At 37.6% G+C, this 25,153-nt stretch overlaps 1 protein-coding gene, 1 long non-coding RNA gene and 1 other non-coding gene across 3 annotated transcripts; 1 reads left to right on the top strand and 2 right to left on the bottom strand.

Moving 5' to 3' along the window:
* Positions 1-4,106: 4,106 nt before the first annotated feature.
* On the bottom strand, positions 4,107-5,719 carry LOC106380064. The gene is made up of 3 exons (XR_007327790.1): positions 5,469-5,719; positions 5,298-5,405; positions 4,107-4,935 (listed from the first exon to the last, which is right to left on the bottom strand). It is a non-coding gene; the product is annotated as an uncharacterized LOC106380064 (long non-coding RNA).
* Positions 5,720-20,772: 15,053 nt separating this feature from the next.
* LOC106412963 (F-box only protein 8-like) lies at positions 20,773-21,783 on the top strand. The gene has a single exon (XM_013853827.1). It carries the CDS (start codon positions 20,773-20,775, stop codon positions 21,781-21,783), a length of 1,011 nt encoding a protein of 336 aa, XP_013709281.1.
* Positions 21,784-23,564: 1,781 nt separating this feature from the next.
* Positions 23,565-23,781, bottom strand: LOC125592226. Its single transcript, XR_007328067.1, has one exon. It is a non-coding gene; the product is annotated as a small nucleolar RNA U3 (small nucleolar RNA).
* Positions 23,782-25,153: the final 1,372 nt, after the last annotated feature.

Genomic DNA, 25,153 nt, shown 5'->3' with positions numbered 1-25,153 from the left:
GCAGTCACGGTCTGATCATTCTCTTTTCGTGTACTCTAAGAAAGGGATTCGATTGTGCATATTGATTTATGTTGATGATTTGATTATAACTGGAATGTCGTCTCAAGCGATCAAAGTGTTCAAGGATTACTTGGCTACTTGTTTTAAGATAAAAGACCTTGGAGCAGTTAAGTATTTTTTGGGTATCGAGGTAGCACGAAGCAAGACTGGATTTTATCTTTGCCAGAGAAAATATGCGACAAATATTGTTAATGAAGTTGGTCTACTTGGTTGTAAACCGGCTGGGTCTCCCATTGATCAAAACCATAAGCTTGTGAAGGCTGATGGAGCCTTGTTAGCTGATCCGGGAACCTATAGGCGTCTGGTGGGACGTCTCATTTATCTAGCTGCGACACGTCCTGATCTTACATACTCTATACATGTTTAATCACAGTTTATGAATAAACCGCGAGAGGAACATTGGTTGGCTGCACTCAAGTTGGTTCGATATCTTAAAGGGACGTTGGGGCAAGGAATTTTGCTGCGAGCTGACTCACAAAAACATATCACTGGATGGTGTGACTCAGATTGGGGAGGATGTCCATTGTCGAGAAGATCACTTACGGGATGGTTCGTGCAGTTTGGAGAATCGCCAATATCATGGAGAACACAGAAACAAGATTCAGTTTCTCGGTCTTCCGCGGAAGCAGAGTACATGGCAATGGCTGAGGTAACTGCAGAACTTCGAGGACTCAAAACTTTGTTACTTGATTTCGGAATACGGCATGACGAGCCAATGACGATCAGGTGTGATAGTAAACCAGCTATCCATATTAGCAACAATCCAGTTTTTCATGAGAGAACCAAGCATGTGGAGTCGGAATGTCATTTTGTTCGTGATGATATTGTTCGAGGCATTGTCAAACTGTTTCATGTCTCTACAAAGGAGCAGTTGGCAGATATACTAATGAAGGCATTGTGACGAAAGGAGTTTGATGCTTTTCTTCTCAAGTTAGGCATTCAAAACTTATATGCTCCAACTTGAGGGGGGTATTGGGATATGTTAAGATCCTATAAATATGATTTGGCCATATCTTCGGTTATGTAAAGTTTCCTATAAGGTCGGGATTGTATGAGTATATATGTGAGGGCTAGTTAACGCCATATGAATAAGAAAGAAGAATATCAAAACCTAATTTGTCAACTACTCCAGCTTTGATCTCATCGCGCAAGCTAAGCATCTTACAAAGAAGACAGGCTACAGAACATCGAGACAGCATGTAACTGTGGTCGTCTTTTTTCTGAAACTTGAGAAGCAGAGGAGACATAGACTCCTATCAGCAGGCAGAAGAGGATTAAGGCATAAACGAAACAGCGCTGTTCGACGACAGAACGGGAAGAAGTCCCCAACGAGATCCTAAATCACGCATTCACGCCTTTTTCATTTCGGACAAGAGGGACCAAGATGGGAAGTTCTTAGATGAGCACTGAAGCAGGAGACAGGGGAAGCAGAGGAGGCAGCGACAGGCCGGAGGAGAAGGGGCAGCGACCCGTCGCACCGTCGGCCACAAGAACGACGGCGAGAGGAAGGTGTTCAGAGGAGAGAAAAAAGAGAGAATTTAATTTTTTTTATTGTTTTCTCGACGGGGAAAACTTTGAGAGTATCTTCGGTTTTGTAATCACTAGTTTCTCTAAGTTGTCTTGAAAAGAGAGGTTCACACAAATAACCCGAGAATGTTGAAATCATATGTAACATCATATATAGATAGTCAGAAACTTCCCTTAAATATAATATCAGTTCATAATCTAAATTGGTCTACATATGATTAGATAGAGGATAAAACAAGTAAACTGGACTAGTTTCCCGTTAAAATAAAACGTCTAATTTAAGTGATATTGTCTAAGAAGTCTAAACATCCACTAGCAAACCATCTTAAACTAAAAACTTCTTTGATAAGTAACCTTACTTCACAATCTTCAGATCTTTCACTTCCTTGTCTTCTTCGTCAGAAGTGGTCTCTTCTTCTTCTTCTTCTTCTTCTTTTTCTTCTTCTTCTTCAGACCCCTCTTCTTCATCATCTTCTTCTTCAGACCCCTCTTCTTCATCATCATCTTCTTCTGTGTCTTCTTTCTTCAGATCCATGCCAATTTTCATATCATTCTTCATTTTCCTCTGAATTTCTATGTACGTTTTCCCACCTTTTGCTCCCTTCCTCAGAGCATCATTATCCTAAACCCTTTAAAGGGTCTCTTAGTTAATTTTTAATAGTTTTTAAAGTGTAAATGTGAGTTAACAGACTTAGAAAGAGATTTGAATATTTAGGTGGTTTATTGCAAGTTTCTTAACTATGGGTTCTTAAAAAAAAATTATAGAACAGCAAAAACAACAATCTGAGCAGGTGATCAGATCGCAGCAACCACATGAATGAAAAAGAACCTACATCATCTTTGAGCTAGGTGATTGTTGCTTTTGAGAAAACATAATCTGAAGTTGTTGTAGAGGTGAAGAGGAGGCAATAGCTTTCTTCCCTGTCTCGTTTTCACCAAGTATCTGAATCCAAAACAACCCAATAAACAACTATACCGATATGGAACCAAGAACTTGGATGTAAATCAATTGCATAAGGTCTTACCTTGGAGAATATATCTATTGTTTTGGTCAATGACGTGCAATTAACAGACACTGTTTCCAAGCAAGGCAAGCCTTCCTAAAATAACTCATAAACGAACATCAGTCTTTTATGTTGATATATAGATTCACAAGTCCATAAGATAAAGAGACAAGATTGATCACCTGCTTTGCCCAGTCTTGAGTCTGTTGTCTAACTTTCTCCATCGACAATGACTTCCCAGTTCCAAGGCAGCCACATATGTACAAACTCCCAGCCTTCTTATGTTCCGTGCAAGCTTTTACAAACTCTAAAACAGTCTTTGCTCGTCCTCACGGAAAACAACAGTTGATGGTGCCTTGGAAACGTGCAATGCCTCCTTCACAGCTTTCATTTGATCATCATTTGTGCATTACACTTGTACATCAACAAAACTGAGAGCATTGAAATAATTACGACACTGAAGTTTCATGTATACCTCTAGGTTTCCACTTCGATTTAACATCTAAACAATCAAATAGCTTTCCATTAGATTCTTTCTCAACCTCCTGCAATCGTATAATCAGTAATAAATCAAATTATAAAATTCCAGCAATAATTCGATCTAATGATGATGATACATCCAATAAGAACTTCAATCGGATTGATTCCATTCGTAACTAAACAAGTCTTAATCGCTAGAAATTACCGTTATAGGCGTCCTTGGGCTTGAAACAGCACATAGTCGATGAGATTTCCATTTCATCGCGTCGAGACCTCGGTTACTGCAACCTCCGCGGCGGAATCGGATCTCAGCTTCCGCTTTCGAGGAGTGTTGACTCGCCAATCGTCTTCTCTGATCTCCTCCAATACGAAAATGGAGACGTTTCGAGAAAGAGAAATGACGAAACGAGAACACGCCCCCCCTCTCTCCTCTCATTTTGCCTACACGTGTTTCCTAGAAACGTCTCTTGTTAAGCCAAAATAAGAGACGTGTTTTCCATTTATTTGTATTTTTGATTTTTTTTAAAACATAGGAAACCCCCTACATACGCCCGATAAAGATGCTCTCACTTTCTTCACCTCAACTACAAAATATACAAAACACACATTAGAAAAGAACGTGAAAGTGACAACTAAAAATTTATAAAAATTTACCCATCTTCTTGTTCGAGTCCATGTTCTTTGCTTCTGTTTTCTTGCTTTTTTTCTTCTTTCTTGTGTGAAAACCATTAATGTGAAGAAAGCATAGTATATATAACGAAAGTGAAACCTTGGGGATCATCAAATAAATGATTTCCCTGCAAAACCAAATCCCTTGTAGGGCCCATGTAATTATAACTATGACGATTAAGACCATCTCCATTGGTTAGAATCCCATTTAGGTTCTAATGAATAAATTAGTCTTTGATTGTATGATTTGACAAGTTTAGAACACTTTTTAGTCTAATTAATTTTCGGATGGTCCATTGGAAGAACCTTGGTGAGGTTCTTAAAATTTTTTTTCTTTTTAAATTTGAAAGATTGGATATCATAACATTAAAGAAAAGCATACATAAAAATTAAAATAAAAATGACATAAAAACATATTAAAAATACAAATACAAATCGTAAACGAGAAGAAACCTTTTAATTTGTGAAGAGATCAAAAGCTTGGAAATCAACCAAGAACCAAGAAAGATGAGAAGAGAAACAATTTCATCTTGCGACTTCCCACGAACTAAAGAACATGAGTTTCAAAACTCTAAATCATTGGACTGGAGCCGGAAAAACTCAGCCAAAAACCTGTGATTAGAAACTATCAGCTGAACCGTTACACCAAAAACCAAGATAGAACACTCCTATTAAGCAGAACTCCCTTAACACGACACACAACAGCTTAAACTGTCACACAAGGAACTGACCACAACGAAGACATCACCGCCTCTGTCCACCACGGACTGAAACAAAGCGAGAGCAACAACGGAGTGCTTCACATCTCCAAACACCAGCAAAAAGAAAGAATACCGCCGATATAGAACACTAACACATGAGAGAGCCTTTCTCGAAGTCTCCAGAAAACATCAGAGACGGGATGGTCGTCACCTCGAGGAGGAGCAAGAATCTCATAACCACGAGTGACGCCAACAGCCACACATCTGCCCGGATAAACCACCATATGACCGGAGACAATACATCAACTGCTGACGACTAGACAATACTTAACCAAAGGTTTGATGAACACGTTCAAGTGTGATCACACGAGAGACAATACATCAACAGCCACACGTCTAGTCATTAAACAACAAAGTAAAAGAAGCATACCTGACTCTTCAACATCCATTGAATCAACATGGCAATAATCTTCAACAATCTCTTTCACCTTTGTCTATGCAAAAATTCCATAACAAAAATTAGCATTGACTTTTCTCTTTGTTTCTTTTGTTCTTGGTTCAACAAACAACTTTCCATTAATCTAAATCCGAATACAACTCAGCATATTGTTTAACCAAGAATTGTCACCATAGAATAAAGCTTAAAATAAGATAAAGTTAACAGCTTTATCTTGCTTTCGAGTTATTGATTAAAAACTGTTTTTCTTTTTAATTGTCGTACAGAACACAGAAAATGACATAAGAAGGAAGCTCTGGTAAGAAACAAGTGTGGCTTGGGTTGTCGCGCCATAAACAATTATTCTACAGAGATTCAGTGAAGAAACAAATCTAAAAGAGTTTTCAAACTCGCAGTTACCTCAAGCTGAAGAGCATAATCTTGGGCCAAAGCCTCGAAACCGCAAGGAATCGATTCTCCAGATTCGTCTATGCAATTATGGTGACGTACTCGAGCTCTTTCACGCGGCTGAGAATGGCAAAAAAAATCAAGGAATGAACAAGAAGAGAAAGAGAGAGGAGAGATAAAAACCTGTGAATCTCTTGAAGATCGAAGGATTCGTCATGTGGATGAACTTCCATGGCAAGAAGATCAAAAGACTTCGACAATATCGAAGAAATAGAGAACCGACTGAAGAAAGAAACACAAAAAAAATTTCCCTTCGTGTGAAACCAACAAGCCAATACCATATTGCCACGTATGGGGTTATTACCACTTCTACAACCTCCACATTTGGGACCGGTTCTCTCTCTTTATTTCATTTCTCATTTATTTTTTTCCCTTTTTTCATTTAGAACCCTTCACTATATACTCGGATGGACTTGCTCTAAGTGCAAGTTCTCTTTTTAATGGTCAAACATAGGGCTCGAAAAAAAAATTTGAACCCACCAAAAACCTGATTTCGATCATATTTTTATAAAAAATATTCGAAAGTGGTTTGCGAATAGAAATTTCAAATTTGGGGTAATATCCAAGCCAACCTATACCAAAAATCCAAAAATAATTTTTATATAGTTTAAATAATTTAAATATTTTCTAATATTTTCAGGGAGCTTATGCAGTTTTTTATATAGGGGTTCTGGTTCATTTTCAGATAATTTATATAGTTTGAATAGTTTTTATTGAATTATTAAATAACTTAAATATTCTAGATTTTTTTTTTTGTTTTTTTGATTTTTGGTGATTAAAGATATTTGTTAAATTCCAGCTGAACCAAATTCGAAAGTAATCGAACTGAATCTTATCCTTTTTTGTCTGTCCACGGAACAGATGAATTTTATCTATAGTTTTAAACACTCCAATAGAACTTATGCATATGATACAAATTCGAAAACCTCTAGCTCTAAGTACATGAACATCTACCTTAAATTAAGCAAATAGCTTAATTTTCATGTTTAGGGCACGTCCAGCTCACCCGCTTCCAAGTCAGATTCTCATAACGATTTTAGTACAAAGTACAAACTAATAGAACTTTATAATGTTTCCCGAGGCATTTTCGTTTCAGTTGAGATGTGGTGGCCTGGTGTGGCCTTTTTGGTCCAACGTTTTTTTCTTAAATTCTCCTTTTTGTACATTTCCATTCCAAAACATCAACCCTTAGGGTCCACTTAAATCATTTTCAAATATACTAATATTTCAAAACAGTAGCTCTCATGAAATTTGGTTTGAGTTTTGACCCGGCCGAAACTGAATCTATCGCCTTAACCTAAGTAGCCGAAACTATTCAATTTTTGTAACTAAACTAAACTGAAATATAACCAAAATTGAAACTTAATTATGTTGAATTTTTTATTTTTTTAATAAATCGAACCAACCAAATACTAAATCAAACCAATTTTTAATTCAATTTGGTAATTTGTGTGCAAACCAAACTAACCAACTGAAACAGCATGCTACATATAGGAATGTAAATTTCATGCCCAAACTCTCCTGTAATATCATTTATCCTTGTATTATTATTTGTTGTGATTCTAAATAATAACCATTATGAAAAAGTGATGTTATAAATATTACATTTTATTTCTAAACTCTTTTGGCCATTTAGGAACAAAATTTGATACATATTAAACTCATATAATTTTCATGTTGTTTTTATAATATATATGAATAATTTTAAAAATATATACATAAAAATAACAAAAGTTTTATTTTTTATATTTTTGTCACCATTAACTGTATAAATCATTCTCAATATATATTATATGTAGTTTTCTAAATTTTCATTTTCTTATTCCTAATATTATTCAAGTGACATACAAAAGTATACCAAAGAGAATAATTAATTACGATAAAAACTAGTATAAAACATGTATATATGAATTAATGGCATGTCTAAGAGCAAGATTATTGGTGTATCTTAGATGAGATCTTAAGGGGAGACCACAAAAATTGTAAAACCGAGGAAAGAAGTTTTTTAATTAAGAGATATTTTTATTTGGTCTTTGTACTGTTTGCAGACTCCACTGATCCGTAACGGTCCACGATTGGTTTTTTTATTTTAAATCAGAAAAAAAAAAAATTTTAAGAACCCTGAAAAGTTGCTACCGATAATGATGCCCTAAGTCGGTATGATGAAGCCAGTTCTGAAACAGAATATCTGGTGGGACCAAATGTAATGATCAAGATGATCACGTGACCAAAACAGGTTAAGGTCTTCTACCTCCAAAGAACATCAGTTTTTTTTTATGTGACCAATAAGAACAAGGGAGCCCTAAGAACAACATCAATGTTTCAGTTGTTAAATTTTGGAATAGTTTCATTCAGAAAAAAAATCGGAACAGTAAGTTAGTAACCATCTGAGCTGTCAACCACTTCATCAATAAGGTTCCTAATAAAATATATATAACTACCAAATCTGTTAATTTAACATGAATTAAATAGTTGTAAAATACCAAGTTAAGTTTATGTAAAGAAGCTCACATTAACAGATTGGTATAAGTCCTGCTTCTGCACCAAAACGTCCGGCAGTCTTTACTATAGGAGCCTCTGGGTTTTCTCAAACCGGGTCGTCGAGGGGTAGGAGAAATGGAAGGAACCGGCCTCCAGCTTGGGTAAGACATATCAGACTAGCGAAGAATGCGCAGTCCAAGTCCACACCGGTTCATAAGCAGTCAGATGAAGTGGTGCCTTCCTCCAAAAGGAAAGCAGAGGGAGTTCAGATTGAGAAGGGAAACAAGACATCTAAAACCAAAGAAGATACAGTGGCCTCTATTTTGAGGCCGCTGCCATTCCAATGAACATTTTGAGTTGGAACTGTCGCGGGGCGGGAAACACCGAAACAGTTCGTCGTTTGACGGAAATGCGTAAAAAGTATTTTCCGGATTTCTTGTTTCTCACGGAAACTAAGCAACAAGATACTTACATGCTTGGTTTACAAAAAGATTTGTGTTACGATAAGATGTTCACTGTGGCGCCTATTGGTTTGAGTGGAGGCTTAGCAGTGTTTTGGAAAGATTGTTATAAGGTTGAGGTCCTGTCTGCTGATAAGAGGATCATTGACCTTAATGTGAAGTTTGGTTTGGTTATTTTTTTCTTGACCTGTGTCTATGGAGACCCTGTAAGGGAGCGTCGACACACCGTCTGGGAAAAACTTGAGAGCATCGGTCTGTCTAGAAACAATGCTTGGATACTTATTGGTGATTTCAATGAGCTTCTGGACAACTCAGAAAAGCTTGGAGGTTCTCTGCGCAATGAGTCAACTTTTTGGGATTTCCGCAATATGGTGGAGAACTGTAAGATCAAAGAAGTTAGATCGATTGGTAACGTTCTGTCTTGGGCGGGATGGCGCGATAATATATGGATACAATGCCGCTTAGATCAAAGCTTTGGGAACGACGAATGGTTCCAACTCTTCCCCCGAGCCAATCTAGAGTATTTGGAAATGTGGCCATCTGATCATCGACCTATTCTACTATCGTTCTCTCTGGAGCCGGAAGATAGAGGTTTTGGTCGTTTTTATTTTGATAATAGAATGGTCGGTAAAGTGGGAATTGAAGAAGCTATCACAAGAGGGTGGAGTGGTGACGCTTCTGGTGTGACATCCTCTGTAATGGATAGGCTATCAAGATGTATAAGGGAGCTTTCCCGATGGAAAAAGAGTTCTCAGTTCAACTCTTTGACTAAAATCCAACGGCTACAGAAGGAACTGGAGTTTGAGATCGCTAAGGTCTGGCCAAGTGCTAGGAAGATGAAGCTGTTAAGATTTGAGCTGGCTGAAGCGTACAAGGAGGAGGAAAGATACTGGAGACAAAGAAGTAGAGAGCAGTGGCTTAGAGAAGGTGATAAAAACACATCTTACTTCCATAATGTTGTTAAAGGAAAGAAAATCAGAAACAACATTCTAATGCTGAAAGATGAAAGAGGCGTTGAACACTTTTCTGAAGGTGCTAAAGGCCACTTAGCTGTGGAGTATTTCGAGGACCTCTTTATGAGTACTAACCCTTCAGACCTTGAGACCCTGTTTGAAGGCTTTCAAAGACGTGTAACTCCGGAGATGAATGAGGCGTTGCTAAAGGAGATAACTGATGAGGAGATCAGACTAGCTGCTTTCTCTGTTAAAGGTAGTAGTGCCCCAGGAGAGGATGGACTTACTGGCGTTTTTTACCGCAACTACTGGCAGATTGTGGGTCCTCAGGTCACTGAAGAAGTACGGAGTTTCTTTCGCACCTCCTCCTTACCTGTTGGCTGGAATCACACTCAACTTTGCCTCCTCCCCAAGATAACTAAACCGGAAACGATGAAGGATATGAGACCTATTAGCCTTTGTTCCGTGCAGTATAAGATAGTCTCTAAGTTATTATCTGAAAGACTCAAGCCGATCATGGACTCCATCATCTCAGATACTCAAGGCGCTTTCGTTGGAGGGAGGCTCATCTCTGATAACATAGTGGTCGCGCATGAAATGGTCCATGGCTTGAGGACTAAGAAGTCAATAAGTGAGCAGTTTATGGCCATAAAAACTGATATGTCAAAGGCTTATGATCGTGTAGAGTGGAGTTTCTTAGAGACTTTGATGGAGAGAATGGGTTTTGCTCGTCAATGGGTCTGTTGGGTGATGGCATGTGTAAGTACAGTGTCATATACAGTCCTCTTGAATGGAAGAACGCATGGCTTCATCAAGCCTGAGCGGGGGATTAGACAAGGTGATCCCATGTCGCCTTTCCTATTTATCATCGTCGCAGAAGCTTTGGTTAGTATTCTTAATCAGGCAGAAGCCAAGGGACGTCTCCAAGGGATCAAACTAGATAAGCAAGGCTCGGCGGTGCATCATTTATTGTTTGCCGATGACAGCTTACTGATGTGTCGAGCCAACATGATGGAGAGTCTTGAGGTCCTCAGATGTCTGAAATTATATGGGGATGCGTCAGGTCAACAAATCAATCCGTCTAAATCTTCTATCATTTTTGGGGATTTGGTTGACCTGGGTTTGCGTGAAGATATTAAACAGGTCCTCAAGATTGAGAAAGAAGGTGGAGAAGGCACATATCTTGTTCTACCCGAAGTCTTTAAAGGCTCTAAGAAGAATATACTTAATTACATCCGTGAAAAACTGCAGCATAGATTACATGGATGGTTTGCTCGCACACTATCTCAAGGAGGCAAGGAAATTCTTTTGAAGTCTATAGGTATGGCACTACCAGTTTATGCCATGTCAGTCTTTAAATTGCCTAAAGATTTGTGTGCTAAGCTTACTTCGGCAATGAGAGACTTCTGGTGGGGCAATGGAGGCTCAAGAAGGAAATTACCTTGGGTTTCTTGGGACACTATGTGTAAGGGCAAGGAAGAGGGTGGTCTGGATTTTCATGATTTGGGACGCTTTAATCAAGCTTTACTTGGTAAGCAAGCGTGGAGAGTTTTCTCGAGACCTGATTCCCTAATGGCTAGAGCCTTAAAGAGCATATATTTCAAAAATGGGTCTTTCCTGGAAGCTAGTATTGGTTCCCGTCCGTCTTTCATTTGGAGGAGCATACTCCATGGTAGAGAAGCTTTAAAATCAGGTATGCTAAGGACTATTGGGTCAGGGGAACAGACTAATGTGTGGACCTCTAACTGGTTGCTGGATGACGAGTCGAGGTCCCCCATGTACCGCCAAAATAGTATCGTAGACCTCACATTATTGGTCAGTGACTTGAGGCTCCCTAACTCTTCTGCTTGGGATATTCAAAAAGTGTTTGATACCTTTACTGAAGAGGACGCGGCTCGTATCCTTAGAATCAAACTCTCCTTGGATAAGCAAGATACAGATGTGTGGGGTTTTACAAAAGATGGTGTGTATACGACGAGAAGTGGCTACAAAATGCTGTCTGTGATCCATAACTCTAACAACCCGTCTCCTCGTCCTCTCCCTCCTGTGGAGAAGCAATTATGGAAAAGCATCTGGAAACTCAAGACTTCCCCAAAGAACCAACATTTTCTCTGGAGAGCTTTGTCTGGTGCGTTGGCGGTGTCAGAACGTCTTCAGTCCAGGGGTATACACGTAGATTCGACTTGCCTAGCCTGTGGTCAGGCATCTGAAACGATTTGTCATGTATTGTTCCTCTGTCCTACAGCAGTAGAGGCCTGGAGACTAGCACGTATTGAGCCCCCTCCCACATGATTCTCCACTACATCGATTTTCCTCAACCTTCATTACCTTGTGGCGGGTACAAAAAAACAGAGTTGGAGGCAGAGCAACATTAAATCTTTCCCCTGGATACTTTGGAATCTCTGGAAGGGGAGGAATGCTCTAATGTTTGAAAAGACCCGTATATTAGCTTCTTCAATGGTTACTAAAGCTCTAGAAGAAGCAGAGATTTGGAATAAGGTTAACTTGAATGTTCTGGCATGCGAGGAAGTTCAGGTTCAACCTCCTACTGTTCAAAATATATGGACTAAGCCTCCCTTGGGTTCCATCAAACGTAACATTGGAATGGCTTGGAGTAGTTTGGGACCGTTTACGGGAGCAAGCTGGATCACAAGAGATTGCTGTGGGCGTCCTATTCATCATAGTCGTCGAACTTTCTGTTCCTCTGCCTATAAACGGGAGTCAGATCTTAAATCTCTTCTTTGGGCTATAGAAGCGATGGATAGCTTGCGGGTCAAGAAAGTTATCTTTGAAGCTTCTTCTTTCGAGGTTAGGCAGTCCCTCTTACACCCCTATCACTATATGGATCTTCTACCCCTTATCCAACGAATCCTAGCTCTCTTACACTGTTTTGAGGTATGGTATATATGCTATGTATCTGATCAGAATAACAGTGTAGCACAAGCAATTGCAGAAAACGTGGTTACAGGGGCTCACTCACAATCGTATGTTGGGTCTGGGGGCCCTTTGTGGCTGCAGCAACTTATTCAGCAAGAGGCAGGGAATTAAGTTTTTTTCTTCCGTTCTCTGGTGGTTTTTAAGTTGTCCCCATTTTCTATAGCTCTTTTATAAGAGTGCTGTGGTACTTACTGGTACTTGAATTTTTCTCAGCTTTTTTTATATTTCATTGTCTTTGCAGTAACATTGTCTTTTTGGTCTTTCAAATTAATGAAAACTCAGTGTTAAAAAAAAAAAACTTAACTTGCACGTAGACCATGCATTCACGTGGGTAGTCATGCGATATTGTAAGACTGAAAACCACTTTATGAAAATATTTGACCTTAGTAGACCAATGGACGAACAAAAATCACCTGCACAACACACTACAATGTTTCTAGTATAAACTAGTAAACTTAATGATGTTTCGGATTTTCGTTTCGGATTGGATGTGGTGGGCCTTTTTGGTGCAACATTCCTCTTGATAAAATCTTTCTTTTGTTCATTTCCGTTACAAAACAAGGACACCGTTTCGGTTTCGGGTCCACCTAAACAACTAATACTTGAATTTCTTTTAAGAATATTTTTGTTTTAAAATAATTATTTTATCTGCTTTTATATAATTTAATGTTGGGAATATTACCCAATATCGATGAGATGAAGATAAGATTAGACAACTAAAAGATTTAAGAGGAAAATTCTTTATATTTAGGAAAAGGTTTACAAAGATTTTGTTTTGCGAACTCTTTCTTACAAATGTTTTCTCTCTTTGTTTTCTTGATTCTTGGATGATCATACAAGTGAACTAAACACCCATATTTATACTAATGAGGGGTAAGTACAAGTTACTTCTAGATTTTTCTTTTGATTTTATTCTAAACATATTCTACACACTTCTTAATCTACACACTTCTTAATCTACACTCTTCTTCTTTCTCTAGATTTTTCTTCCTCTTTGGGCTTTGATTAATATTGGGCTAATGAGAAAAACCCAACAAATCTCCCCCTTCCCGATTTAGCCCGAAACCGTCACCATGCCAACGCCTTGACAACAATCTTCAAACTTCTTTATCGGTAATACTTTGGTCATAAAGTCTGACCAGTTTTCATCGGTGTGTACCTTGTTGAGATGTAGGAGCTTCTCTTCAAGAACTTCTCGGATCCAATGATGTCGAATGTCGATATGCTTTGAGCGAGAGTGAAAACTTGGATTCTTTGCTAGGTGAATGGTGCTTTGATTGTCGCATAGCACAACATACTTGTCTTGATTTACTCCAAGCTCAAGCAGGAAGTTCTTCATCCATATCATCTCCTTGCACGCTTCCGTTGCTGCGATGTACTCCGCTTCTGTGGTGGATAAGGCAACACACTTTTGTAACTTCGATTGCCAGGAAACAGCTCCCCCTGCAAAGGTAGTCACAAATCCTGATATTGACTTTCTTGAGTCTTTATCACCAGCCCAATCTGCATCGGTGTAACCGTTTAACTCCAATTTTCTATTGCCAAAACATATACACTTCTTCGTTGTGCCTCGTAGATAGCGTAGGATCCACTTAACTGCTTTCCAATGCTCCTTTCCTGGATTCGCTAGAAAGCGACTCACAACTCCTACAGCATAGGCAATGTCGGGTCTGGTGCACACCATAGCATACATGAGACTGCCCACTGCTGATGCATATGGGGTAGTCTTCATTTCCTCTTTCTCCTTCTCACTTGTTGGACTTTGCTTCGAACTTAGCTTGAAATGTCCACCAAGTGGAGTGCTCACCGGCTTTGCTTTGTGCATGTTGAATCTCTCCAACACCCTTTCAACATATCGTTCTTGGGACAACCATAAAAGCTTCTTTGGCCTATCCCGAGTGATCTTCATTCCAAGAATCTGTCTCGCTTGCCCCAGATCTTTCATCGCAAAACACCTTCCCAAATCTTTCTTTAATGCGGCTATCTTGTTGCGATCTTGACCCACAATTAACATATCATCAACATAGAGCAATAATATGAGAAAGTCGCCGCTTTCGTACCTCTTTATAAAAACGCAATGATCATTCTTGGTTTTCTTGAAGTTATGATCCACCATGAAGGAGTCAAACTTCTTGTACCATTGTCTTGGAGCTTGCTTGAGACCGTAAAGACTCTTCTTTAATCGGCACACCAAGTCTTCTTTTCCTGGAACCTTGAATCCTTCAGGTTGCTCCATATAGATCTCCTCCTCGAGTTCACCATGTAGAAATGCCGTCTTGACATCGAGTTGTTCAATCTCCAAGTCTAGAACCGCTGCTAGACCAAGAACCACTCGGATAGAGGACATCTTCACCACTGGAGAGAATATTTCTTCAAAATCTATGCCTTTCTTTTGGTTGAATCCTTTCACAACCAATCGAGCTTTGTATCTTGGATTTGAGCTTTTCTCTTCATACTTCAACCTGTACACCCATTTGTTCTTCAAGGCTCTCTTTCCTTTTGGTAGCTTCATCAGCTCATAAGTGTGATTATCATGCAAGGATTGCATTTCTTCTTGCATAGCTTCAACCCACTCATCTCTATGAGTGTCTCTTATGGCCTCCTCATAGCTTTGAGGCTCCCCCTCATCTGTAAGATTAACATACTCATCTCGATAATATCTTACAGATGGTCTTGTCTCTCTTCCAGACCTTCTTGGTTCATGTTCTTCATCAGGCTCCACTTGATCTTCTTCTTCACTTTCATCACCATTTGGATCCATGATAGGAATCTCTTGTTCTGGATTAGCGCCATCTCCAATCGCTTGTTCATGATCTTGGGGATTATGAGCTTCTTCTTTCCTTACAACCCTTAGCTTTGGTCTCTTTGAATTGTTGATGTCTTCGATTATTTGATCTTCGAAGAAAACAACATCTCTGCTCCGGATAACTTTTCTGTTAACCGGATCCCAAAGCCGATAGCCGAATTCGTCTTTTGGTGATCCAAGATAAATGCACTCTTTAGTCTTAGAGTCTATCTTGGATCGTTCATCTTTAGGGATATGGACGAATGCTCTGCAACCGAACACCTTCAAATGGTTGTAAGAGACCTTCTTACCCGACCAAACTTCCTCCGGGACATCGCCTTCCAAAGGAAATGATGGTGTAAGATTTATGACGTCCACTGCAGTTTTTATGGCTTCTCCCCAAAATGGCTTGGGTAGTTTAGCGTGAGAGAGCATGCACCGAACTCTTTCTGTAATCGTTCGATTCATTCTTTCTGCTAGCCCATTCAGTTGTGGCGTCTTTGGTTGTGTCTTCTCCATCCTGATTCCATGAGCTTTGCAAAATGCTTCAAAGGGACCTCGGTACTCTCTACCATTGTCAGATCGAACACACTTGAGTTTTTTACCCGTACTTCGCTCTGCTTGGGCTACAAATTCCTTGAAAGCATCAAGAACTTGATCTTTTGACTTCAAAAGGTATACCCATACTTTTCTTGAGTGGTCATCAATAAAGGTGACGAAATATGATGCCCCTCCATTGGATTTCTCAGACATGGAGCATACGTCAGTATGCACAAGATCAAGAATATGCTTTCTTCTCATAGGTGTAAACGATCTTTGGAAAGCGACCCTATGTTGTTTTCCATCTAAGCAATCATGACATGGTGAAAGATGCGTACCTTTCATATCAGGAAGAAGTTTCTTGCGAGAAAGTATATTTAAACCTTTCTCACTCATATGCCCAAGTCTTCGGTGCCATATATCCATGTCATCACTCGCAATGTTTACTTCTTCCTTGCAAAGCTTGGCTTGAGTAACGTATAATGAGCCTTCTTTTCTTCCTCGAGCCATGATCAAACTTCCTTTGGTTAACTTCCATTTGCCACCACCAAAATGACTGTCCAAGCCAACATCATTGAGCTTTCCGGTTGATATGAGATTGAGTCGCATGTCGGGAACATGTCTCACATTCTTGAGAACTATCTTACATCCAGTGTTTGATGTAAGAATAACATCCCCCTTTCCAATGATTTTGCTTCTTCCTTGATTTCCCATTTGAACATTACCAAAGTGACCACTTTGATAGGTTGTGAAGAAGCTTCCATGAGGGGTGACGTGAAAAGAAGCACCAGAATCAACGATCCATGAGCTATCATCAGAGCTAAGATTACATTCTCCAACGAGATATAATTCTTCGCTCTGGTCTTCCACAATGGTGGTAGTCTTGTCTTCATGCTTCTTTGTAGGATTGAACCGGTCTGGTTTGATATTACCGGCTTGTTTGTCTTTCTTGAGAAACCGACATTCCGACTTCATGTGACCCGGTTTGCCACAGTAATAGCAAGTAACTCTCGGACGTGACTTAGATCTTCCTCGATATTGGTCTCGTCCTCTGCTTCTGTTTTGGCCACGAGTCTCTTCTCTACCTCGTCTATCAACAATGTTAGCTTCTGAATAAGAACTCGAACCTCGCTCCTTCCTGCGAACTTCTTCGTTTAGAAGACTATCAGTGACGGTGTCCATGGTAAGCTTTCCCTCCGGTGCTGAATTGCTTAGAGTGACAACTAGTGTGTCCCAACTCTCCGGTAGTGAACTAAGGAGTAAAAGGGCTTGCATTTCGTCTTCAACCTTCATATCAACTTTGTTAAGCTGATTTACAATCCCCTTGAAATTGTTCAAGTGCTCCATCATGCTCTGGCCATCCTTGTACTCCAACTTTACCAACCGTCGAACAAGAAGAGCTTTGTTTCGAGGTGTTTTCTTTTGAATCATGGATTCAAGTTTTGTCCATAATTCAAAAGCATTTGTGTAGGTAGAAACATGTTCAAAAAGAGATCGGTCAATGTACTTACGGATTACAGCAACCGCCTTTCGGTTTAGTATTTCCCATGTTTTGTCATCCTTTCCTTCCGGCTTCTCCTTCATGATGATGGGTTCATGCAAATCCTTACAATAAAGGTGATCTTCCATCATCGGTTTCCAATAAGAGTAGTTGTCTGTCGTGAGTTTGAACATGTCACCTTCAACGGTAACGGTAGCCTCCATCTTGAATCTCACGGGTCTTGATGTTATGTTTGAGCCTAGCTCTGATACCACTTGTTGGGAATATTACCCAATATCGATGAGATGAAGATGGGATTAGACAACTAAAAGATTTAAGAAGAAGACTCTTTATATTTAGGAAAAGGTTTACAAAGATTTTGTTTTGAGAACTCTCTCTTACAAATGTTTTCTCTCTTTGTTTTCTTGATTCTTGGATGATCATACAAGTGAACTAAACACCCATATTTATACTAGTGAGGGGTAAGTACAAGTTACTTCTAGATTTTTCTTTTGATTTTATTCTAAACATATTTTACGCACTTCTTAATCTACACACTTTTTAATCTACACTCTTCTTCTTTCTCTAGATTTTTTTTCCTCTTTGGTCTTTGATTAATATTGGGCTAATGAGGGAAACCCAACATTTAACTATAAGATTAAAAATTGTAAAATGTTCGGATTAACCTCCCAAATAGATTTGGTTACGGAAATGTTCTAACTAAGACGAGCGCGTTAACAAAAAAAATTAATTAAGACGAGCGCGTTGAATGTTACTAAATCAAGACATCTATCATATGGTTGGATATATATTTCGCAACGTGTCCATGATCATCAAATTCCGTCAAGGCTACTGTCTCTCTCTCTCTCTCTCTCTCTCTCTCTCTCTCTCTCTCTCTCTCTCTCTCTCTCTCTCTCTCTCTCTCTCTCTCTCTCTCTCTCTCTCTCTCTCTCTCTCTCTCTCTCTCTCTCTCTCTCTCTCTCTCTCTCTCTCTCTCTCTCTCTCTCTCTCTCTCTCTCTCTCTCTTTTTCGTTGGGTTCACTTGTGTGTTGGACTTTTCCGTTTAAGTTGCTTTTACTATCGCTGTGTCCGCCCCTGCCCCCCATTGGTTGTGTTTTTCGTCTAGTCTAAGATTGGACCAGTTTAGTTAAATGAAAAGCTAATGGAACTATATGAAAAAGGAGCAGATCAATTATCAAAGGTTCCCGATGGAACTCACTACCGTATACTATGGGCTTGGGAATTCAGATTCAGGTAATCAGTTTTTCAGTGTCTCTGTTTCTTCTGTTGCCTCTAGTTGCCTCGAAGATTTTCTTAGCGGGACTTTTCGATATGCTAAATGTTATCAGCACAGTGTTATCATCTTTTTCCTAATAAAATGGTTTGATGTAATATGAGTTTCGCAATGATTGCCAAAAAAAGAAAGTCGCTCGTTCACCGTGGATACATAAAAAATAATAAACAGGAGAAACGTTTATGAGATAATATGTTGAGCATAATTCTTATTAAGAAGGTAAAAGTGTAAAGAATAACCAATATAAAGAAAGTTGGTTATTACTATTGAGTGGTCTATAAAATTATTTCCTTTCATATATATGATTTTTTATGAGTTAATAGTATTAATTAAGTTCTAGGCTTCTAGCTTTGAACGGTGTGAAATTTGAGAATCGCTAAGAGCAGACTGCTTGAGGCAATTTTATTTTTGTTTAACAACAAATATATACCATTTTCTAGACATTATTTATCAAATAATTTGTACATGTGTCATCACTACAATTATTCTAAAAAAATATGACATGACTAACAAAAATTTGGCATGGATCTTAACTATGACATAATATAAAATTAATTATGACATAGTTCAGTTATAGAAAAAAATATAAGGTAATAAATATATAGTGATTTATCATAAACCTGCAAAATAAACAAATTCATAACAAAAACCAATAATATTCATTTGTTTATTGGAATTTTCAATTATTTTCAATATAATATATAAACATAATATTATATTTCATGTTTAAGATATAAAATAATAAAATATAGATAAACATATGTAAATAGTTTTTATAGTATTTTTTATTCTACAAATAATTTTTTTATATAAACTACTTATGCTTTATATCTGCTAGTTTTATCTACTTTTACAAAAATATTTTTAGAATATATACTATTTCTCTTAAATAATTATATCATTCCTTTTTAATAATGACATATATATATATATATATATTATTTCTGTGACAAAAAAAATATTATTTACCAATCAACTGTTTAAGTTTATAACCACTATAAGAAGAAATTGATGACATAAATTATTTAAAAAATGTGATATATCTATTGATCGTTATAAACAATAAAAAGATGTATAAAAATTATTATTTCTGAAAAACAAAATAACTTTTATTTATTTAAGCTAAATGCCAGTGTAGGTTAAAATTTCATAAACTAAGTGGAATCTCTATGAATCTGTGAATGTCTTGCTGTCAAAAAAAAAAAAAAAGTGGAATCTCAATTTAAATGATTACTTTATATTTTTAAAACAGAATAAAATTAATTAAATAAAATTAATGTAATAAAATTAATTTTTAAAAGTTATTATGTTTGCGCACAATACAGGAAAACATACATTGTATAATTCTGAAGGAGATGATGTCCGCATGTTGCGATATGCCAAGGAAATTGGGGTAGTAATAACTATTTCATCTGATCAATCAATCCATTGACTTAATCACAAAGGGAAAGAAAAAAAGTTTGAATGTGCGCGGAACAATCAACACGGACGCTTTAGCTTGCTAATCAAGCAATTAAATAATACTTCTTCTTTGATACAGAGAAACTGTATCGAAGAAAAAGATGAATTGTAACCTTGAATCGATGTTCATAAAACAAGGATCCAATCTCAATGTGTGAAGAGTGAAGATTGAAGAAACAACTCTAGAACAACATAGAGAGAAACTCCATTAAATAAGTGTCAATAACTCAGAGAAAAGATGAGGAGATGACTCTAACAAACTCACGATACAATTTTCTTGATTAACGAAGAAGACGATGCATGGCGTTTACTTTGTAGCCGGGATCTATGTATTGCTCCGATTTGCCATTTTGGGATGAAATATTAATATATAATTATTATAAAAAAAAAGAAGAAAAAAAAGAAAAAGAAGAAGACGATGCATGGCGTTTTTTTATCTTGTATCAAACTTCTTTTTCCAATCACAAGCAGCCACGTGGCGGTTTACTCAATAGTTCTCCCCATCTACTCTGCTACTGCCACGTACTCATGCTGTCCTTTGTATTTTCTCTTCCCATGCTGTCCTCTGCCATATGTACCTATCTACCTCGTCTCCGAGTGATGGTAGAAATATAGAAATCTTTTTTTTTTGTAAAATGATTTCCAAGAAAAAGAAAATAAAATCTTTTGGATGTTTGATTCTCTCGTTTGGGGTGTAAAGAAGAAAAATACCAAATACTCATCCCTTGTTTCATAGAAAGTTTCCTTATTTCTCACTGTGGAAGCATAACATATACATAAACTAGAAACTAAATTACTCGCTTCTTGAAGAATATCGAATTTATTTTCAAGAAAAGGTTTAATTATGAAATAAAAGAATATGCTAGGATCAAACGGCTAAAAAAGTAAACTAAGACTCGAAAGAAAATCAAAATAAAAGGAAATTAACCATTGAGAAGAAGAAAAAGGAAGCAAGTACAGCTTTTAACACTTCCTCCATAAATTTATAAACCCTATATCACTGAGATAACTTTCTCTCCAAGATTGAGCTTGACGATGAGTTTGTCTACCGTTACACCGGAGCTTCCTATGCATTTAGTGACGGATGAGATTCTCACGAGATTGCCTTCGAAATCCCTGATGGGATTCATGTGCGTTTCAAAGCCCTGGTTATCACTCATCCGCTCACGTTATTTCTGTAACCGTTTCCTCACCGTCCCATCCCCTCGTCTTTACATGTGTTTACGGGATCAAACCACCTACGATGACTATGTCCTACTCACACTGGCTCCTCAAGACACTGGGCCCGCTACGTCTACCTTTGTAGTTGACCACAGTCAGAACGACACACAGATGGGAGGTTACATCTTGCAAAATCTTGGTGGCTTCATGTTCTACGTCTATTGGAAAAAACCTCGCATCCATAACCCTGCCACCGGACAATTTATCACCTTACCCTTCAGCAAATCCAAGCACATGGTCGTACCTCCAGGAGGAGAAAAAAACGTGGCCTATTTTTTCGGATACGACCCTATTAGCAATAAGTACAAAGTGATCTCCCTTGTAAGCGTATTCTTAGAAGAAACTAGGGTAGTCATAAGTTCAGAGAATCGAGTCCTTGTCTTGAAACATGGACGAGGTTCTTGGAGAAAGGCTGCTCTAACTCCAACGGACTTTTGTCCTCACGTGCCTTCCAAAGGAGGAATCTCTATCGATGGGGTTATATATTACTTGGCTTGGCTTGATCTTTATAGACTTGTTGTTGTGAGTTTCGACATTAGATCCGAAGAGTTCAACATGATCCATGTACCCAAGCTAGATGAAAGTATCTTGAAAGATGATCTCACTCTTTTGGAGTGTGGTGGAAAAGCAACTCTATTTGACCAAATCAATCTTAGAGACAAGGGTGTCTTGGCTTTATGGACTGTGGAAGATGTCGGGAGCGAGAAATGGTCGTGCAAGAGTTTGGTTTTGAAGCCTTCTCAGCTGCCTTTGGTTAATAGCTTCAAGGTCAGAGCCGGTCCTAGTTATTATATGGCTAGAAGCCAATTTAAAAAATGTGGCTGAAGTCCCTCGAACCCGCAACCTGTAACAGGTTACAACAACCACCCAACCGCTGGGCTACTAAGAACTTTCTGTTCAAATGTGGCCGTTTAGGATGATAATATTTGGTGGCTGGAAGCACAAGCTTCATTGGCTTCCCTCCAAGACCGGCTCTGTTCAAGGTTCAAGGTACAACTCAAAATGGCAACGTTCTCCTGATACCAGAAGATTTTATTTCTCCTTTTCACATTCTCTCTTATGATCTTCGAAGCAATGATATGAGAAAGATTGAGATCGAAGGTATACCAGACCGATGGTTTAATATGGACGAAGGAGCTGAGGTACGTGTTGACGTCATGTTTATGGACCAGAGTGAGAGCCTCATCTATAGCGATTTTTTATCTTCTCTCGACTGGGAAGAGGAGAGAAAAATTGCAAGATCGAAGAAGCGAGCTACCAAATCTAAAAAGATTAAGAAAAATAAAAAAGAATCTGAAAAAAAATAACAGAAGTTAAATACTAAGTTTTATATCTAATATTATTGTTTTCATACAAGTTATAAAAATTAAGTTGATTTAATCTCTATGTAAGTTATTATTCTGAGGATAATATTCTTATAAACTTGCGTGTGCTTATTATCAATTTTTTATCATAGTATCATAATTTAGTTCCCTTCAGTTACTACAGTTTTTATCATCGATTTCTTTAGAAAATAATAATAAAAATCACATTTACACCCAAAAAAATCACATAAAATGATACTTTTCTATTACAAGCCTGCGATGACTACGCTGAGCATGGTCGTTAGAGATGTTTGAAATTCAATAACCAAAAAACACATTCATAATCATAAGTCTTTTGAGAATACCAACTGAAATGCCATACAAGAACATTTTTCTTTGGTAAAACATATAGTAACATTCCCTTCTACGTAACTTTTTTTCTTTCTTTTGAATATGAATGTTTTTGGTAACATGCACTGAGTCAGTGTCCAGTGTCACTGACTCAACTTGGTTGGATTTCGCTCTTGACCCCGAAGAAGACCTTGATGATAATTAACGTACACTGACTCAATGTTTACAACAATACGTTCCAATATGTATGTTCTTCTTGTAGATTTGGAAATGTCTGATGCTCCCCTTAGCTAATAGAAAGTCTTGCTCCTAGGTTGGCTGCATTGAAAATAGAACTCTGTCCATGCCATATGACCGTTGGTTACTTCTGGAAAGTTTATTTTGTTCTCTTCTCCATTCACGGTTCAGTAATCACGATGCTCAGCTTTTATCTTCGCCACAGGTTAGCCTCACTTAATATTCTTGAATCCAGTCGATGTGAACCAAAACGATTGTTGTTGTTACTCAATAAAACAGTTTTGAAACCAACAGACTTACGAAGCTTATAACTAAGAACAAATAAACTTTCTATTGAAACCATATTAACATTTGATATCTCTCAAGTCTCACCAAGGTTCTTCTGTAGATCATTACTAAGATCAGACCAAAACATCATAACTTTTTTTTATCAACTGTCATAAAATAATTTCACAGTGACACGATGATGCATCATCAATGCATGTATGGAAGTGAGAACTTTTGAGATACCCTCAGTGCATACTCCGACAATTTCATCAACAGAGTCTTCTCAAAGTTCCCTCTTTGATTAGTTTATTTTCCATATGGTCCCTAAATCTCTCTGTAATGTCTGTTTGGGTACTACGAAAAAGACAATGTGTTGTAGCGAGATTTCGTTATTGTAGAAAAAAAGTTGAGGGTGAAACAAATGGATGTAGTGAAATGAAAAAAAGAGACCTGTCAGACAACCGTGCGACCACCCTAAGCATGGTCTTGACCATACTAGGTAACGATCCTCTACAGCATGGAGAGTCCGAAGATAAGCCTAGCCGTTAATCACGCTCAGATCACACGGTAATGAGTCATCAACCAGGGTTAAGGGACTGTCTCCTTAGAAATCAAGGATACAAAGGTACTTCCTATAGAACAGATCCTGTTCAAGTAAGGTCGTGACCCCTGTTGCTTTCTAGAGTTATATAAACAAGTCATATCTCCTCTGTGTCTCCGATGTGGGACGTTTCTTATTTCTTTTCTCATTTACTAACGCTATCTATGAGACGTGTGGTTAATTTTGTTTAGAAAAATGGTAAAGTAATATGATCATCACACCTCGAATACATAAAGACGTTCAAAAAATTAAATTAAAACCTATATCCGAATGTATCCGAAATATATTTATATACTTATATATATATTATTTTTTTATATTAAATATATATAAAAACATATAGAATATATACGATATTTTTAAGCTGGTTTAAATACTTAAAAATATATACAAATAATCAATAGTAAATATATAAAATAGTAAAAGTATACTTAAAACACCAAAAATACTTAAAATTATTATTGATTCTCTATCCAAATATTTGAACTAAACTAATTTATATGTTAAGTCTAGATATTCTGACATATGTTATTCAAATTAATATTTAATATATTATTTTGTTTATAGTTTTTGAGAAATTTAAAGTATATATTAGGGTCAACTCAACACTGTTAGGGGCTCTAGGGCAAAAACATTTTTTACCCTATAAAATTTATATGCAGATAATGTTTAAAATATTTTTAAAATTTAATTACTAATATGTTGTATATAGTGTAATAAAAATAAAAATATATACATATCTAATAATTTTGGGTCCGTTTCAATTTTATTTATAATTTTTCTATATATAAAAATATAGATTTATAAAAAATTTGGGCTCCTTAATTATTATTATACGGGGGACACATGCTTGGGCCCGGCGCAGTAGCACCGCTTGTCCCCCCTAGTGAGCCGGCCCTGAATATAATGAATTTTAAAATTTTAAAAGTAATGTAAATGGGTTATCCGAACTCGAACCGAACCCACAAAAATCTGAAGCGAACCCGGACTGAAATTTAGAAATATTAGAATGACGCTGAAATCTTTGATCCCGGAAACCCGAATAGGTATCAGATAGATAGTTTCTCATAATATAATGGACTTCAAATTTTTCTTAAAAATATAAGTCCATTACTTTTTTTCTTAATATACTCCTACATGTTTCCAAACAAACATATTTTTTTTAAACTGCAATCTATGTTTTCAAACAAACCTCTTTTTTGAAACTGCAATCCATGTTTCCAAACAATTTTTTTTTAAACTGCAATTAGAGATGTCAAACATGTTTACCCATCCCGTCCTGTACCGCGGCGGGTTAGTCATCGAGCGGGTCACAGCGGGTCTGTCCCGCACGGGCAGCGGTCCTCAGAATGCCGGCCCAAACCCGTACCGCAAAACATATACGAATTTGCGAGCCATCCCTCGGGATGCCTCCTTATCAAACTGCCTACTACAG

The sequence above is a fragment of the Brassica napus genome, chromosome C8 (assembly GCF_020379485.1).
Source record: "Brassica napus cultivar Da-Ae chromosome C8, Da-Ae, whole genome shotgun sequence".
NCBI lineage: Eukaryota > Viridiplantae > Streptophyta > Magnoliopsida > Brassicales > Brassicaceae > Brassica > Brassica napus.
Note: the sequence above shows the minus strand (reverse complement) of the source record. Positions and strands in the feature narration are given on the sequence as shown.

Coding starts and splice junctions, on each gene's coding strand:
- LOC106412963 (XM_013853827.1), top strand. CDS start 20,773: ATGAGTTTGTCTACCGTTACACCGGAGCTTCCTATGCATTTAGTGACG.